Source organism: Vipera ursinii, assembly GCF_947247035.1.
Source record: "Vipera ursinii genome assembly, chromosome: 6".
Taxonomy (NCBI): domain Eukaryota; kingdom Metazoa; phylum Chordata; class Lepidosauria; order Squamata; family Viperidae; genus Vipera; species Vipera ursinii.
In genome coordinates, this window is record NC_139515.1 from 11,770,879 (window position 1) to 11,790,147 (window position 19,269).

Consider the following 19,269-nt stretch of genomic DNA (forward strand, 5'->3'; position numbering starts at 1 on the left):
CAGCAGGGAGAAACTGGAACTGCTTCATTCATTCTTTGCATCTCTCTTTACACAAAAGGGGGAAAAGAAACAGTAATATCTGTAAAAGTCAGATTAGAAATAGTTTGTTTTAACTGTTCAGTCGTGCCTGATTCTTGGCAACTTTATAGGCAAATGTTCTCCATGCCACCCTGACAAGCACAGCTTCTTTTGGATGTTGGATGTTCATCTTTGTGTCAGCTTTGATGGTATGAAGCCAACAAGTTCTTTGCTTGCTCCTCCTTCTTGATCCATTGACCATTCCTAGCATCACTGCCTTCTCCAATGAATTTGCATGCATGACATGGTCAAAGTAAATCAGACGTAGTCTTGTGATTTTGGCTTCTAGTGATTTTTTCGGGTTTTATACAGTTCAATACTTCTATGTTGGCTCTTTTGGCTGTCCATGGTATACGCAGTAATTTACGACAGCATCGCAGTTCAAAGGCATCAATTCTTCGATTCGCCATTCTTAGTGTCCAACTCTCATACCCATACATCATTAGAGGAAAGATTATTGCTCTAATTAGCCTGATTTTTATATTGATATCAGTATCTGCTTTTCCAGGTCTTATTGATATTGACCGTTGAAATGCAGCCTAAGGTTATCTTGTGTTTGAGTTCAGATATAGAACTGCCATCTTAAACAGTTGTTGATCCAAAGAAGATAAATTCTCGAACTATTTCAATTTCCTGCTTCTTGATTTTAAATGTCTCATATCCATCTGCAGCTGTTATCATTATATTTAGCCACTGTCAGATTAAGAATACAAGTCAAAACAGGCAAGAAAATGGTAAGACAGCACCTATCCATTCTAGACAAGTTTAAATCACCAGGACCAGATGGATTACATCCCAGGCTCTGAAGGAGCTCACAGACATGATCTCGGAACCACTGAACCATGTCTTTCAAAGATCCCGGAGCACCAGGAAACTACCAGAGGACTGCAGAAGAGCTGATATGGTTCTAATCTAAAAACGGGAGGGGAAAGTGGAACCAGAAAACTACAGACCAGTCAGCCTGATATCAATACTTGAGAAAATCCTGGAAAAGTTAATCAAGCAGCACATTTGTCAGTATCTAGAAATGAACAAGACAATTAGTAGAAGTCAGCATGGCTTGTCAAAAACAGATCATGCTTAGACACATCTTATTTCTTCTTTCACAAAGTGACTCAATTAGTGGATAAGGGAAACCCTGTGGACATAGTTATTTAGACTTCAGGAAGGCATTTGACAAAGTAGACCGCAGCCTACTTCTTGAACAATGTGGTATAGAGAGTACCACCACCAGATGGAATTGCAACTGGCTGACCAACCACACTTGGTGGGTAATCCTCAATAAAGCTACATCTACATGGAGGGACACATGCAATAGAACACCCCAAGGCTCTGTAAAAGATGTAGATGAGAGGATAGGAGGAAAATTCATCAACTTGAACACTGGAACCTATTCAACAAAATGCAGTTCAGTAGTGAGTAAGATTTTATACTGAGGCAAAAGAACCCCAAATCCACAGGTATAGAATAAGTGATATCTGTCTCAACAGCAGTAACTGTGAGATGGATTTAGGGATACTAGTGGACAATCATTTAAGTATGAGCCAGCAGTGTGCTGTAGCTGTCAAAAAAGCCAATGCAGTCCTAGCTTTCATCAACAGGGATAGTGTCAAGATCATGTGAAGTATTATTACTGCTTTATACTGCACTGGTATACTGTATCCAGTTTTGGTCACCATGATACAAAAAAGATGTTGAGACTCTAGAAGGTACACAGAGAAGAACAACAAAGGTGATTAGGGGACTGATGGCTAAACCCTATGATGAATGGTTGCGGGGGAATGTCTACTCTAGTCTAACAAAGTGAAGGACTGAGGTGACATGATAACAATCTTCCAGTATCTCAATGGCTGAGTGACTCTGAGAAGAGCAGGTCAGTCTATTTTCCAAAGCACTGAGAACAAGACAAGAAGTAACAGATAAAGCTTTTGAAAGAGAGATCCAAGCTAGAATTAAGGAGAAGTTTCCTGTCATTGAGAACAATTAATCAGTGGAACAGCTTGCCTCCAAAAATTGTGGGTGCTCCATCGCTGAAGATTTTTAAGAAGGGATTGGACAGTGATTCATCTGAAATTGTGTAGGATCTTCTGCTTGAGCAGGGGGCTGGATCAGAAGACCTCCAAAGTCCCTTCCAACTCTGTTATTCAGTATTCTGCTACCTCTATTGCCTTCTTAGCATCAAACATCGGCACAACCTAGTGAGCATCCCTCATCTTTCCAGTATGTTGTCCTACCTCCAATATAAAGAAGCAGACTTTGACTTTAGAACACCCTAGATCAGGAGTATGCAACCTTGGGTCTTTTATGACTCGTGGACTTCAACTCCCATAATTCCTGGGCCAGCCATGCTGAGGGAAAAGGGAGAGGTTTCCAAGCTGAGCCATGCTGGCTCAGGAATTCTGGGATTTGAAGTCTATGAGTCATAAAAGAGCCAAGGTTGCCTACTCCTGCCCTAGATGATGTAGGATCTTGCTTTTTCCATCCAGTCTCATAGACATGGTGTTCTCAGAGTCCTTTTTTGGCCTATCAGAGGGCGATGGACCGTGCTTCAGATGATGCATAATGTGTGTGGGTGAAGGAAAATAAAGCCCGACACATATTCTATTAAAAACCTTTAATCACAAAAGAAAAATATATATAAACAAAGAAAGCTAATCGACTACATCCTCTCTCATCAGACAGTAAAAAGAAAAAAATGTAAAGACAAAAACTAGAAAACTTTTTACGCTTGCGCACACAGCAAAACTCATAACATAGCTAGACCACATGACATTCACTATGGTTACCAGATAGGTTATCAACATAGGTGCAGAACAGAAGGAAATGTACAATTAGAATTGAGCTTTTCGGATGAACTAAAAAAAACGTGCAGTGACATAGATAATTGAGCCCAGAATTAAGGCCATAAACTGTTGAAGTCATAAGCTGAGGCATCATTTGACCAGACCTGCTTTTTTTTGCAGTAGTCATTAAGTGAATGCTGTGGTCATTAAGCAAATGCCACAGTCATTAAGCCAAATGGGCTTGGTTTCTTTTGCAAGAAACCAAATGTAAAAGCTGGAAATGGACAAAAAAGTCATAAATCATGGTTACATGACTGTGGGATAGTACAAACGACCAGTTGTCAAGCACCCAAAATATGATCATGTGACTGCAGGGGGTAGGGGTGTCATAATTAAAAAATGGGTTATAAGTAGCTTTTGTGTGGTCCTGTCATAACTTTGCTCATAAGCAGTCGTAAGTTGCAGACTATCTGTGTTGATTGCCCAGCATTGAGTCATACTATATAAGACTTTAAACAAATATAGTCGGGCTAAATTAATGACACAGGGTTCACATTAAATTCTTGTCTGGATTTGCAGCATAACGAAGCACTTTCTCTTACAGTATATTTCCAATCTCTCTTTCTTCCATTTCTTCACTCACATTAAACTATTTGACCACCAACATTGTATTCTTTGTCATATTTCATCACCCTGTGCTTATCTTAAATGATCTCACAGTAATGTGGGGCGTCCTAGCCTAATCCTAATGTTAAAAAATAGTATTCCAAAGCCTTCTATTTACCTGCCTTCTATTTATGGATGTGTTGATTTAGCAGGAGTCTTCGTTTTGGTTTATCACATGTTGATACCTGGGATATAAAGTTGAGGTCTGCTTCTTGTTTCTCCATTTTTATGGCTGTACTAAAGAAACAAATATATATGATTGTCTTGGCATTGATAAATAAGCTTTGGGTTAATTTATTTTGTTCCTTGAATAAGCTTTAGTTGATTAACATGCATTTATGCAATTAGTGTAATTAGACCTAACTGTGTAATTAGTATAAGCGCATGTTAACAAGAACTAGAACATATAATTACAACATGATTTTTTATATATATAAATAAACCTTACCAAATTATTCAAAGACAGATATGCTGCTGATTTATTAAGGCATTTATTGATATTTTTACCACAGCATGAAACAACAACAGCAAAAAAACCCCATAACTATGCTGTTTTTTTAAAGGAGAAATTAAAAAGTAGATATAATACCGTAGGTTCTGCATACCTCCAACTGGATAACAGAAGAGCAAATAATCTACCACACTTTGCAACATAATATAATGGTTGAAAAAAGAAACAAATAAATGTTTACTTATTTAATTTGCATTGTCCCTTAGAGCTGCACTTAATATTCACAATAGTGGAGTGCACTGGATATTTCTGAATCCTATTTTGGTCTTACTAACATGGTTGTCATGGAGTTTTAATCTTTTCTACCTCTGCTTTTCCTCACTGATTCCCACTGTGGGGGAATTGGAGAAATTCGAAAAGTAGAATTAGTTTATGCTTTGTGCATAAACTAAAACTAAAACTTTCCAGACTTTGGGTGAAGAGAAATTCCTATTAAACCATCTCCCTTTATTTACTGTAGTTCAGCTAGTGAAATGTATTGATCACTAGGAATCTCTGTTCCATTGGATTTTACTTTTATATCATTAAACACTCTGGGGCAATAGAAAACTTCGGTGTGACATCTCTTTAATTATCTCCCCATTAGGAATATAAAGATTTCTAATTCCCTCTTTTCAACACGTAGTCTTGTTGCATCTTTGGGAGTGATATTTAGTACGAGAGAGCGCATTCAAGGTTGCACCTGACTAATGCAGAATATAGTGATGGGGAGCTTCCTAATGCTGATGACATTTTTCTAAGCGCTGATGACTTTCCATTGTGTCTGATTGGAGCATTGACCTTCTTGACCCAGTTGGAGCAGCTCTAGTGGGGCATGCAAGGATTGAGCAAATTTGAGTTGCTGGGAAACGCCAAACAATATGGACAACAAGGGAAGAATATCTGAGGCTTGCAGTTTCTGTGCAAAGTATTTTTCCTGCCTGAACTACACCTGCTCCAAGTACAAGCTTGGTTCCTTATTAAAAGGGAAAGTGAAAAGGCTTGGTAAACAAGTGTCTACACTGCATCAGGCATCAGAAAAGAAGAGAGGTTCCTGGACTATACAGCTGAAGCTTGCCATGAAGTACTGTGGAAGTCACAAACGAAGGCGAATACATGTGTCCCGGGATAATCCTACAAGATCCAATCTGGGTCGGTCATCTGGACCAGAGGCTTTATCTTCTGAGCTTTCAGACTCCTTCTGGAGCCCGTCTTCAGGGAACTCCTCTCTAGCAGAGTGTGTGCTATTCTGTGTGTGGTATTTATGTGTGCCTCTGTTGCATGTGGCTTTTTAGATGCAGATTGAGGTGTGGCGATGGCTGGCTTTTAAGTCGTTGGCTGTGGTTTGCTTGTACTGCTCGGCCCTCACCTTCTAAGTACTTGATAGGCTGGTGGTAAATCAGCACTCCTATGACTATGGAAGTCACTTGCATTTCAAGTTTCAAGTTTTATTTAATTTGTATACCGCCCTTCTCCTTGGTAGGGACTCAGGGCGGTTCACAGGGCATATATAAAAAAGACAATACAAAAATTAAAAAAGATTAAACCCATGCCCAGTTAAAAACCGTAATACAAATCTAAAACGACAAATTAAAACCCATAATCCCCCGTCAAGCCAGACCAGCCATTTCAAATAGGTGGGTCTTCAGGCCACGACGGAAAGTTCGGAGGTCTGATGCCGTCCGGAGCTCCACCGGCAGTTGGTTCCATAATGCATTTCCATGGTTCAAAGAATCCCAGGATCCAGGCTGTGCTGGTGGATGATTAATCCACGCTAAAGAAATGAAGATCCAATGGCTTGAAAACCTGTAGTAGAAAAGTATGTGCAAAGCATGAAAATTTCTACCAAATCAGGATATCGTTGCCCTCTCTTGGAATTTCTTTCTAGGCCAAAACCTTTGGGGTATCTAGTTGCTCATGTTGCCTTACAATCTGCAAAGACACAATTACAGTAGCAACATGGAGAGTAGAATCGCGTCCTTGGTTGTTTCTTGACTGTTTTTCCAAGGCCTTGCATGCTCCACCTAGGAGGCTTTTTCCTCTAGCCTGAGTTAGTGTGCTATTCATCAGGGAAGATATTACAATATTTCAATAACATATGAAAATTACATATTCAAAGAAATTGAATCTGTAGCTCATGTTCCATTAGTATCTATCTACTTTATACGCAGTGACAATTTCAGCTCTTAATTTCAATTATTAGAAATTCTACTCTCCCTCATTAGGAGGAGATCACTTTTTCTCTTTTAAGCAACCAATTTCTAGATGCATAAAAGGCAGCGGTGAAATTTGTATATGTAGGTTACTCATAGAAATTGGTCCCTTCTCCGCAGTTTTGACTTTCTTGGTTTTATGTCATTTTTATGTATGTACCTTTTTTTAATGGTTGTATATATTTTAAGGTAATTGGTTTGATCTTGGATCAAATCATAATAATAGTCATCATCATCATCATCATCATCATCATCATCATCTAACAATTACAATAAATTGAAGATTGTACAAGATACCAAAAATAATAATGCTTCTTTGGGTAAATTAGAAATAAACAAAAAGTCAAAGAGGATATAGCTTTGCCATTTTTGTTTTCTAAGAATGACTGTGGGGACCGGATGTACATTTGAGAACAAAATGGTGCAATTGCCATATTTTTTAACATTTATTTTTCATAATATCAAAACAAAAAATTAAAGATGTGTCTGTGTGCATTAATAGCAGGAACTGTCACTCATAACCCAATACAGCAGGTCAGAGAGGCACATAAAATACTGTATCAAACCGTTGTTAGCTAGTAATTTTAAAAAACCCAAACATCTGAATAATTTTATTTTGTTTCATATAAGGATGCAGATAATATAGAATATTTGTGGCAACTCTTTGATGGACTGACATAAGGCTATCAACTACTGCTATGCAATAATCATGGATTATGAAGTTCTTTATGGGAATAATCAAAAGATGCAGAAATAACTTTTTAATTCACTTTATTTCTTCTCTAGAAAATTGCCTTTATGGTAGCGTTAGGCCTGGTTACGACTGAATACTTGGAAGGTAAGAATGCTTATCTTACTAGCAAAAATTCTTCTGCTTTAATTATATTTCAATATAATAAAAAAGATTATTTTGTAAAAGGAGATTGGAAACCTTAACCTGAAGTGTTTTATAGTATTATTAGAGTTAGATCTCAAGGGAAAGAACTTGAAAAATGCAGCACAGCTCCTGTTAGCAGCTCTTAAATATGAACCCTATTGAGTCATTATTAAGATGAGTAAACTGATTGTGCAAGTCATTATCACAAATAACTAACATTTTATAATGAAATCAGATTTCTTTTGCATCATTAGAAGTAGACTATGCAAACATGTTAAAAGTAATAACTGCTATGCATACTTAAAGAGTTTAGGATTAAAAATTCAAGATAGCTGTGTGGACTTTCCCTCTTTTTCTAAATAAGGTTAGAAATGAGCTAAGTGGATTGAGTTTTTCTATTCACAGTCTTTCCCTCCTTCTCTCTGCAATGGACAGCTCCCTTGATATCAGTCAGAATACAACCATGGCATACCATTGGAGAAATTGGCCCTAGGCCAGAGGTCACCAACGTTTCTTGATTGGTGGACCGGAGGGAAAGGGAGGGGGTAGCATTTTACGCCCATGCATGGGGCCACGAGTATGCGCATGATGCAAATGGTGCAAGACTAGCGCTTGCATGATACTAGCCCTGCCCCGTTCCTGTGGACAGCGCCTATTTTTGTGCCCCGAGGCATGGCATCAGCCCGTTTTTGCGCTCTGAGGTGTGGCGGTGTCCTGTTTTTGCATCCCAAGGCGCAACAGTGGCCTGTTTTTGCACTGTGCAGGATGGCATCCTGGTTTTGCGTCCTGCAGCAGCGACAGTAGAACCAGTGTGTGTGCACTAGCCAGCCTGTCCCATGACCCGGTGGCCAGTACCCACTACCGGGCCGCGGCCCACAGGTTGGGGACCCTGCCCTAGGTTATGAGCAAAGTACTTTGCAAGGCTTCCAATATCAAATTAGCAAATATTGTGGCCTTTGAAGCTTCTGTGTTTCTAGGAAAATAAATTTCACATTGCTGGATCAGTCCCAAAAAAGAGCTTCAGAAACCCAAAGGCCGAGATAATCAGGCTGATTCAGTCAACCAGGTATGAGTAATAGGAGATTAATGTCTAATCAGAAGGTCAGCCAAGTAGCAAAAATCGTCTGATCAAATAAGTTTCATCAAAATATTTTAGTTTACGTATAGAAAAATAACCCTTTTGAAATTCATTACAGAAATCCAGAGCAAACGTCAGGAAAGAAAAAGAAGAAGCACCGCCAATCCTGCTTACAGTGGACTCTTGGAAACTGAGGTAGCCCAATATTTAAACATTGTCACTTTTGGTTTTACTTCTGGCCCATGCAAGTTTAAAGATGCTATTGTATAAGTCAAAGGAAGGTGAGAAAGTCAAGATTGTACCTGGGACAATCTGTTATTTTTGAGATATCCTTGACTTATGACCACAGTTGGGAGCAGAATTTTAGTCGCTAAGCAAGGCAGCTGTTGGGTGAGTTGCACCCAATTTTACAATTTTTACAAAATATAAAATCACATAACTTTCGAAAAAAAGGATAAAAGAATACACTATTCTTTCAGGATATAAATATAAAGAAAATCATGTATCGGGTTAATTCTTTAAGACGTAATATTAACATCAATTTAGGATAAAGGATAATATTAATATCAATTTAGGTAATATTAACATATCAATTTAGGTAATATTAACATCAATTTAGGATAAAGAATACACTATTCTTTCAGGAATGGGAACAAATATAAAGAAAATCATGTATCGGGTTAATTCTTTAAGACGTAATATTAACATCAATTTAGGATAAAGGATAATATTAACATCAATTTAGGTAATATTAACATATCAATTTAGGTAATATTAACATCAATTTAGGATAAAGAATACACTATTCTTACAGGAATGGGAACAAATATAAAGAAAATCATGTATCGGGTTAATCCTTTAAGACGTAATATTAACATCAATTGAGAAAGTGACAAAAAGATGATAAAATTATGAATGAAATGAATAAGAGTTAGTATTTTTTTTAAAAAAAATACTAAGTAATCTAGCATTGTGGCCCACCAGAGACAAGGTTTACTGCTTTAATTAAAAAATTTTTTTAATTTTTAATTAAAAAAAATACAAACAAAAAAAATTAAAAAGAAAATATAGAAGGCTTAGAAAAAAAAGAAAACAGAAAATAAAAATAAAGGATTTATTAAAGAAAATATATATTAATGAAATGAATAAGAAAGTAGTAAGAATTTTTTTAAAATACTAAGTAATCTAGCATTGTGGCCAATCAGATACAAGGTTTACTGCTACAATAAAAAAACTAATACAAACAAAATAAAAATAAAAATAAAATATAGAAAGCTTAGAAAAGAAAACACATAAAGAAAAAATAAGGATATATTAAAGAATATATAAAGATATACTTTATATCTATATATACATATACTTTATATATAGAATGTGATTAATTCTATAGTGTACATATAATGAGTGTGTGTGTGTGTGTGTATCACTTCCTATTTCATCACAGCAAGTATAAACAATTTTAGTAACATCACCTCAGATTTCTAAATTCTTAAGAACCTTGTCATTTCAGTCCTGATTAGCAAAAATCCATTAAGGATTACTAGAGATAACAACATTATTTATTTTAAACCTGATCAAATAAACAGCTTTAAATTCCTTCCTCTTACTTTTAATTATCTTGATCTTTAGTCCCTTAAAATAATATTCAAAACTTGATTTCTTTTCATTTTTTTCTTTTCCCCCCGACAAAATTCTTCAAAACTTAAAAAAAACTCTTTTGTAAATCCAACCTAAGAAAATTATCCATGCCACTCTTTTGATTTGATATGAGTATATCCCTTTTAATTATTGAAATATTAGCTGGTTTCTTGTATAAGTCCAGCCTAGCTTCTTTTTCTGTATCATTCTTGCAGCTTGTCATTTTTAAATCCATTTTCAGATTAGTCTCAGTTTTGTCCTGTAAAACCTGTTCCTCTTCCATAACAACTTTTAAGCACAGTCTATCCATAGAGGCAGATACTCTTAAAATTAATTTCAGGATGCATTGTTTAAAAATACTTTTCAGTGCATTGCACGTTAAAATATTTTGCTCCATTCTATGTTAGTAAGTCCAATGTATGTGCTCTTCTCCTATAATCTTTAATTTCTTCCATTTCCCTCTAGTGTCCAACCTTCAAAGTTCCTTCCTATCATTTTTTTAATAATAATAATAATAATAAAGAATTTTCCCACAGGAAGAATTCATATGATTAATTCCAGAAATCTTATTTCAAATTTATCTGGTCCCTTAGTCCATTTATAATTTTGTAGACACAACATTTTAATCATCCTTTTGAAATTTATTCCATAAGAAAAAGTCTTTAAACCTGTGTTTAAAAGCTGCTTTCATGAAGGATTGAAAGAAACTCACCTGGTGTTTTCAGAATGGTCAATCCAAAGGTTCCTAATAGCTAAAAAACAAGTTAACAAGCAATTTCCGAAAGTAATTAGAAAAAAGAATTAAGTGACCTTAGTCTCCTTTCAAACGGACGCGGTGGCTCAGTGGGTTAGGACGCTGAGCTTGTCGATCAGAAGGTCGGCAGTTTGGCAGGTCGAATCCCAAGTGCCGCGTAACAGAGTGAGCGCCTGTTACTCGTCCCAGCTTCTGCCAACCTAGCAGTTCGAAAGCACGTAAAAATGCAAGTAGAAAAATAGGGACCACTACGGTGGGAAGGTAACAGCGTTCCGTGCGCCTTTGGTGTCTAGTCATGCCGGCCACATGACCACGGAGACGTCCTCGGACAAGCGCTGGCTCTTCGGCTTTTAAACAGGGATGAGCACCGGCCCCTAGAGTTGGAAACGAGTAGCACGCATGTGCGGGGGAACCTTTACCTTTATCTTTTAGTCTCCTTTCAAAGGTATCAATCACAATTGTCTCCCAGAGCTCTAATCCCACCAGTGACTGCAAACATGTTGAAGACGGTTTTATTTTTCCTGGTAATTTTTGACTCTAAACATTGACTCTAGTCAGGATTGTCACTTTGTAGGAACTCTTTTCTCCCCTGGTCCAGCTCCCTGCAAAATTTCGAATTTTTCAGAGCCAAATAATAATAATAATAAAAATTCAGTGAATCTTAAATCTGGCTTGTGGACTGGACCATTATAATACTTCTGATTGATGGTCCAAATTTGTTTTTTTTTTAATCAAAAGCGTTGCAAGCATCACTGAGTTTATGTTCTGGTTTTGGTTTTATACTGCTGATCGAGATCTAAGTTTAACACCAGCTGGTCTTCATGAGAATATTGTGGCAGCTGCTGCTTAGGTATGTGGAAACGGGGACGGTATTGTTTTTCGGGGGAAAAAAGTAAGAAATTTGGAAATGCATGATTTCTATATTCTCTGCTCGCAGGTCTGGTACCACACTGGAGAAAGAATTGATGACATTTAAATGTGGAAAGAAACTTATTTGCTTATTCCACTCTTTTAACTTAAAACACCTCCAGTTCAGGAAACCTATCTCAGCAGTAGCAAAATTGACACAAAAGGAAAAGTGTTAAGAAGTGGGAAGAAAGTTGTTTTGAATTGTTCTTTATCTCTGAATGACTTTTTATGTCTAAAATTGCAGACAATGTTCAGGGTTAGATTTCTTTATTAAACGTTCTTTGCTAAGAAGCTTTGCTTTGTGTAGCATTCTATCACTGGCTTCTAAATCATATCATTAGTTTCTAAATTATGGATGTCCTGATATCTATCCGAGAAAACAGAGTTTAGTTTGCAACTATTTTAAGTGTGTTTAACAACAGAAGAATAAAAATGTCCCGATCGGTTATTTTTTTGACTAATTTAATGCAAACCAGGAAATGTCCCCCCCCCCGCCCCCCAGGAGAGATATTTATAAAAGGATTTCGGTCTTTATGAGGAAATGCTGTTTGCTACCAGAAGGGGCTTTAATTAAACTTGTTAGCTGTTTGCAAGTTACTTAGTTAGTATCTTTGATTGATTTCTTTCTGGGCAACACTTAAGAAATACATTTCAGGCATTTTGCGGCCATTTAACTTACAACTGATCTCGTAGGCAATGCTTAATAGCTAATTGCTTAATTTGAAATGGCTTTTTTCCTGTTCTTGCTCTGTAATTGGAGGAAGTTACTGGACCAGACTATTAGTATCAGTGATCCAACACCCATTCACAGAGACCTGCGCAAAATGGCAAATTATTTCAACTGAACATAAAGCATTCATTAATTACTCACTTGCAGTAGTGGCCAAAATTGTGGAAACCTTCTGGGAAAAGTGTATTTTTGAGGTTTGATGGCTAACAACACCACTTTTTTTTTGAGTAGTACCATAAAATTATATATCAATGGAAAAATAATTTAATCAAGAATGTAATGCAACATAGTTTGTTCAATTATCTGTACTGTATTCTATAAAAAGTTATAGCCAAATAATGAGAAAAAGGAAGCACAATTTGCTTAGATTGATATCAGGTAGCTTTCCTTCATCTGATGGTAGTCAATGAGCATGAATGTTTAGAGAGCCAATTAGGTGTCATTTTGTTTTGGCAATGAGCCAATCAGATCACAGGATTCAGTTATTGACGTCATGTATTGAAGCTGAGAGGAGGACATTTGTCAGTGTGTTATGTGATCACTGTCAAGTTGGTTGGGTTTTTTTGTGTTCTTTCATTTAGTGAGCTTGTAAAACGTAATAAAATTAAAGTAATAGTACTGGTCGCCCAGAAAGCGATGTAAAATAGTATTATTAAGTGAACAAGGCTACAGTTATAAAGAAATTGTAAAACATAATAAAATTAAAGTAATGGTGCAAAGAGTTGACTGGTTGCCCAGAAATTGATGTAAAATAGCATTGTTAAGTGAGCAAGGCTACAGTTATAAAGAAATTAGAAGAAAAATTGGTGGAAACTTAACCAAAGTTGCCATTTCTAATGTACACTTTTCTCAAAAGATTTCCACAATTTTGGCCACTGCTGTAAGTAAATGAAAGCAGTAAAAATGTCTCCACTTCTTCAGTTCCTATATCTCTTCCAAACAAACACTGAATGTCTGAAAAAGAATGTCAAGAAATGATTAGTAAATGTATATACAGAGTTTCCAAACGACAAGATGGGCATCAAAAATTTGAAAAATAAATAAAAAACAAATAATAGAAAAAAGCAAGAATAAATTAAAAGACTCTATTATAATACTATTGAAGAAGACTTTGAAATTGAAAACATAAACTCTTGCTATGATCTACAGTATTTTGGCTTGATAAAGTCAAAAGAATTAACACTTTGATTAAACATAGAATCTAGAAGTATGCCAGTAGCAAAAATTAGGGCATTTCATTTTTCCCCAATAATGTTCATAAAAACCTGAAACATATTCAAAATCTATTTCTTCAAAATTTCAACATTTAGGAAAGATGGGCTTCTACACCCCCATCACCCTTTAGCCCTTTTATTTCATCATCCCTTTTAGGATGAAGGTAAAATTACACAGTACCCACTATCAGGAAATGAAAGGACTACATTATTTAAAAGATTTATACAATGAAGTCATTCCTAAAACAGGAAACCAACTGAAGTAAATGTACGAAATTCATGCTTTTAGATTCATCAGATTTCATTTCAGTTCCTGCAATTAGAACACAGGCAATTAGGCCATGAATAAATTTAAAGTCAGGCTAAATTTGTCAACTAATAAAACAAAAAGGACATTTATATATATATATATATATATATATATATACATTTTATTGAAAGGGAAGTAATGTTTTTAATTGGGATAAAAACAATACAGGAATTTACACTAAAACTCTCATTGTCATGATAACTGGGCGAAATGATGCACTATAGAGCAAGAGTTTTGAACCAAGGTACCTCAAATGTGTCCAAAATCTGGAGATGTTTTCTATCAAAGTATCTGTGGGGAAGTGCTGGAATGGGCAAGATGGCAAACATGGGGCCGTGATACTGGTCTCACCCCTTTTGTATATGCACCAAATCTTGTCTCTTCACCAATTTCCATCCTGTGGATGATACTGTCAACTGAACTAAAGTTCCTACAGCATCTCCGTATCTCAAGGAGAATAAGTCTCCTGAGGGGCCACGAGCCATCGCCAAAAGAAATTTGACCCAGTTACTGTCACTGCATGACCACAACAAAGGAATATTCCTCACATGTTGATTCAAACTAATTGACTAAAGTTAAAATGAATGCAATACATCACAAACTTTCATGCTTTTTCACAAACGTATACATGATAATGTACTGTGCATTTAAGTTTTGGGTTAACGTGTTTAGAAGGAAACTCTACTTGGATTTTTCAGAAATTGGTGCAAGAGCTTCCATTCATTAAATATGTGGACTTTTTCTTCTTTTTCAGCGGAAACGCCTTGCATCAAATTATTTGAACAACCCTTTTTTCCTCTCCTCAAGAGGTAAGCTCTTCAAGTTATTGAATGGAAGATCAGCACTTCACACGCATGAATAAAATAGTTCGTGGTAAATTCTAGTCTCTTCTGCTTGTAACCCATGTGCCATTACATTTCAGAAAGACTGAAATCTTGCAGAAACTACAGATTTGGAACAAGAAAAAATATATTTGAAGTGCTTGTTACTGAAATTTTACTTGGGAATATAACTGGGTTGCTGTATATCAGACACTTGATCCCTAAATGTGAAAATTTATATTATAGCAAAAGTTAGTAATCTTAAAGATGGAGAGGGTTTTTTCCCAAAAACTGGTAGTTTTTGCTTTGTTTGGATAAGTATTATGATTTCTTGTTATGATGTTTGTATAATAGACATCGTACCATTAAGTAATACCAGCTGTATTGCAATTGTACTGGAAACTGTAATCTTTGAAAATAGTTTTGCTTTTAGTAGAAAATTATAATTTTTTTAGCAAGAGGAGAAAAAAGACAACCCCTAAAATTTAGAAAGAAAACAGAACCCTAGCACAGGTAGTCCTTGTTTAGTGATCACAATTGAGACTATCCGGTTGCCCTCCGGGTGAAATTCAAGGTGCTGGTTATCACCTATAAAGCCCTACATGGCCTGGGTCCGGGGTATTTGAGGGAACACCTGCTGCCGGCATCAAATGCCCTTCGCCCAGTGCGCTCCCACAGGGAGGGTCTGCTCAGGGTCCCGCCGGTAAGAGATTGCCGGCGGGTGACACCCAGGGATAGGGCCTTCTCAGTGGGGGCGCCTGCCCTCTGGAACCAGCTGCCGGTGGAGCTGAGGACTGCTCCCGACCTCCGATCATTCCGCCGGGGCCTGAAGACCTGGCTCTTCGAGCTCTCGGGCCCAGGCTGAGGAGACACTCATTTTAATTGGGGTTTTTAATAGTACAGGGTTGATTTAATATTTTTTAAATTGGGTTTTAACTTTTGTATGGTTGATTTTTAACTCCCTGTAAACCGCCCTGAGTCCTCAGGGAAAGGGCGGTATATAAATGCAATAAAATAAATAAATAAATAAATATCAACTTGGTCATTAAGCAAAGAGGTCTCTAGGTAAACCCATAGCTGTGCTTACAATTTCCCTTCAATTTTGCTTATGAACCTGTAAAAGTCCTAAATGCAAGGATTGGTCACGAAGTTATTTTTTTTTCATCACTATCATAACTTCGAACTCTTGCTAAATGAGGCAGTTGCTAAAGCCTGTATTCAAAACTGCATCACAGATAAAATGCACATATTCATTAATTCAGATAAGACCTGAGTTCTAAAGATACAGCTTTAGGAAATGCTTTTAAGAGAGTGTTGTTGTGTAATGGATTTTTTTTTAAGTTCATTAGTAGGAAATAATAATTCGCTGTATGAATTAGGAATCAAACATATTTAAAAGAATATTTTTTTCTACATTTTAGAACATGAAATATATTGTAATATTTCTGTCACTTCCTTAGTAGTTTTTTTATTATTGACTATGTACTATTAAATTGGTTCTGCTGTTACCTTCAGTTCATTAAAGATGTAACTTTGACTATGGCATTATTCAAGTGGAACTAATCTTGTGCCTAACATGGACAAATGCTTCCAGGATGGGATGCTTTTTCTTGTTGTATTTCAGGAGTTTTTATATATCTTATTTTATATATTGCCACATTTCTCATTTCTTCTACTAAGCTTTTTGGGAAGAGACATTGATCTCTAATCTTGGTGGCGCAGTGGTTAGAGTGCAGTCTTGCAGACTAATTCTGCCAACTGCCAGCAGTTCGATTCTGACAAGGTTGACTCAGCCTTCCATCCAATATCCTGACTCTGTAAACCACTTAGAGCGGGCTGTAAAGCACTATGAAGCGGTATATAAGTCTAGGTGCTATTGGTATCTTTCATAGTCCTAGCTGATCAACCTGTACCTGTTATTTTTATGGATGGTCACTGAGTATAATTGCCATGGTTCCAAAGGAATCATACAAAAATGGGGAACATATGGAGATTGTACTTCATGTTTTTCATGCTGACTGGGGAATTCTGGAAGTCGGAAGTCCACATATCTTAAAAGTTGCTAAGGTGAAAAACACCATTATATATGGAAAAATGAAAATCAAAGAAGAAGCAGTTGATGGTAAATATCTTTGTAACCATGCAAATGTAACCGATAACATTTGGATCATCATTTAGCTGCCACCACTAAGCTGTGAATCTAACCTCACTTCTACTAACCTGTGTTTGCCCTTCCTCACCATGCCAGCCAATGAGGAGCCGTGTTGGAAGGTATGTTTTTGTCCGTTACTACAGACTTGTTTCAATCATAGCATGTTTTCCTGCAAAGAGTAATTTATATGTGGCTCCTGCAGCATACTCTTCCTGACTGCCATGATCCATGCCTTCCATTGACTCAAGAGTCACCTGGGCTTTTCGCAGCATCCTAAGTTGGGAAAAGCTTCATAAAATTGGCAGGACCAGGGGCTATGTTGAATTGGATCCCTCCTTCCGTTCCTGCTTTTCCTCCAAATTCCATCCACCCACCCCAAAAGCTGCAGGATTTTTCCTTGTCATTAGTGGGTGCTATGACCGTGAGATTCATTTTAGCGTCCGTTCATCCTCAGTTAAAAGTAAGAAATTTTATCCCTGAGTTTTTAAGAAAGAAAATGGGTGATATAATCTTCTGAAGGGCCCTTTTTTATCTTTTAGTTTAGCTTAACTTTCCCAGTTCAAGTTCAGCTCCTGATGGCTCCGACAGGCATATCCATTAGGGGTTTCGTTGTTTTAGTGACTGTGGAGGAATGGTTTGCACTGGCTTCTTCCGAAGAGTTTTTCTATCTTCTCAGTCTGGCCTGAAAAAGTGATTTGTTTATGGCTGGGTAACTTGCTCAGTAAGTACGTGAGGATGGTTTCTATGCTTGATGATTGAAAGAATGCTATCACAGTTCCCTTAACAAGAGTGAACGCAAAGCTTACAAGTTTGGAATATTGAATGTGCCCAGGCTTGGTAGAATAGTGACTGAAACAGCATGCAAAGTAACAATGACCAATGTTTGTTAAGTGTAGTGCAGATTAATGCCAGGGAGGGGGTGTGCAGAACACTTTTTTTTTTTGCTCCTCAGCAGGTCATTTAGAAGTCTATGAATGCGAGAAAGAAAGTTTAACGTGCATTGGTGATTTAAAGAAATTGAATGAATTATAGAATGTTTGAGATGAATATAGAGTTGAAGATTGGTTGCTAAATCTGATAACTACATCACAGAATGCAAGTACAGGTAGTCCTTGCTTAGTGACTACAATTGGAGCAGGCAACTTGGTTGTTAAGCAAAGCAGTTTGTAAGTGAAACACCCACTGTGCTTATGATTTGATTCAGCTTTCCTTTGCTTTGTAGATCTATGAAGGTAATAAATTTGAGGATTACTTTTTCATCACAATTGTAATTGCAAATTGCTGATAAACCAGGAAGTTGCTAAACAAGAACTACCTGTAAAACATATCTGAGAATAAATTAAGCAGAGGATGGGTGACATTTGTTTGATCAAGAGACTGATCAAACAAAAGGAAGTATTGCAAGTTATATAAAAACAGTGAAAAACTAAACCACATTTATATGTGTTTGCTGAAATGTTTTCTAAAGATGAGAAAGGAATAGACATCTTTGTAGATATTTAAATGTTGATTAAAAATAGTAGCTGGAACTATTATTCCTGTTGTGAGGAATGAATATTTATGATGGATATGTACATAGGATTGTGCTTCAGTCACTCATGGAATGAGTGAAAATATTGGCATAATTGTTTCATTATTCCTTAAGTGTAGAATAAAATAAAAGACAAATATTCTGTCTCTCTTGGCTTTGTTGTTACCTTATAGTGCAGAATTTTTCAACCTTGGCAACTTTAAGATGTTCGAACTTCAAATCACAGGATTCCCCAATCAGCCATATTGGTTGGGGAATTTTGGTAGTTGAATTTCATACATCTTAAAGTTGTCAAAATTTGTTACAGATCTTGTTACAGATCTTGGATTTGCCAGAATCTAGTCACTACTCCAATGTAGGTGGTTAAGGGCAACGTCTGAAGTTGGATTGTAAGAGGTTGTGTTTACCCTTTCAGGAAGACAGAACTGGTTTTATTCAGTCTTACTTAGATGTTCCATGTAACTGATGGTTTTAGTATGAATCACAACTTGCACAAATCCAAAACAAAACAGTAAATTCATGAAATATTTTCTATAATGAAACATTATTTTTTATCTTTCTGTAAAAGCCAAAAGCCAAATTAATAATAGCTGCAAAATATATGAGTTCAAAAGTTAATAGACTTTTAATTCTCCTAATAGTAATTAACATTGCCAGTAGATTAGCAAAGCAATTAAATTTGACACACTATTTTCAGATACTGGGGTTATTTTTTCAGCATTTATACACCACATCTCCAAAAGCTCCCTTAGTGGCTTGCAAAAGATAAATAAGAATACATTTGCTATTCTCGGCCTTACAATTACTCTTTTCCTCTGATATTTTGTTGTAGTGTACACATGAAATAGGAGTTTAATTCAATTTGATTGCCTTTGAAGCTTCAGTTCTTTTCCCTGGATGACTATTAGGAGAAAGAAAGATCAACACAGTCCATTATCTTTATGCATATACAAGATTCTGACCAATTTTATGTTGCTTGCGAGCTTTACATCTTGTCCTGCTTAATTTGGGCACTTAGGCTTTTG

General features: G+C 36.5%; 1 protein-coding gene across 1 annotated transcript in view; it reads left to right on the forward strand.

Moving 5' to 3' along the window:
• The window catches only part of PHF21B (PHD finger protein 21B), a gene marked incomplete at both ends in the record, with an annotated part of 202,938 nt that overhangs the window by 169,709 nt on the left and 13,960 nt on the right, over window positions 1–19,269 (forward strand). Inside the window, 4 exons of the mRNA XM_083366542.1 lie at window positions 7,017–7,068; window positions 8,304–8,380; window positions 14,495–14,549; window positions 16,810–16,832. Coding sequence (XP_083222668.1) covers window positions 7,017–7,068; window positions 8,304–8,380; window positions 14,495–14,549; window positions 16,810–16,832 — 207 coding nt within the window. The remainder of the gene's footprint in view (window positions 1–7,016; window positions 7,069–8,303; window positions 8,381–14,494; window positions 14,550–16,809; window positions 16,833–19,269) is intronic.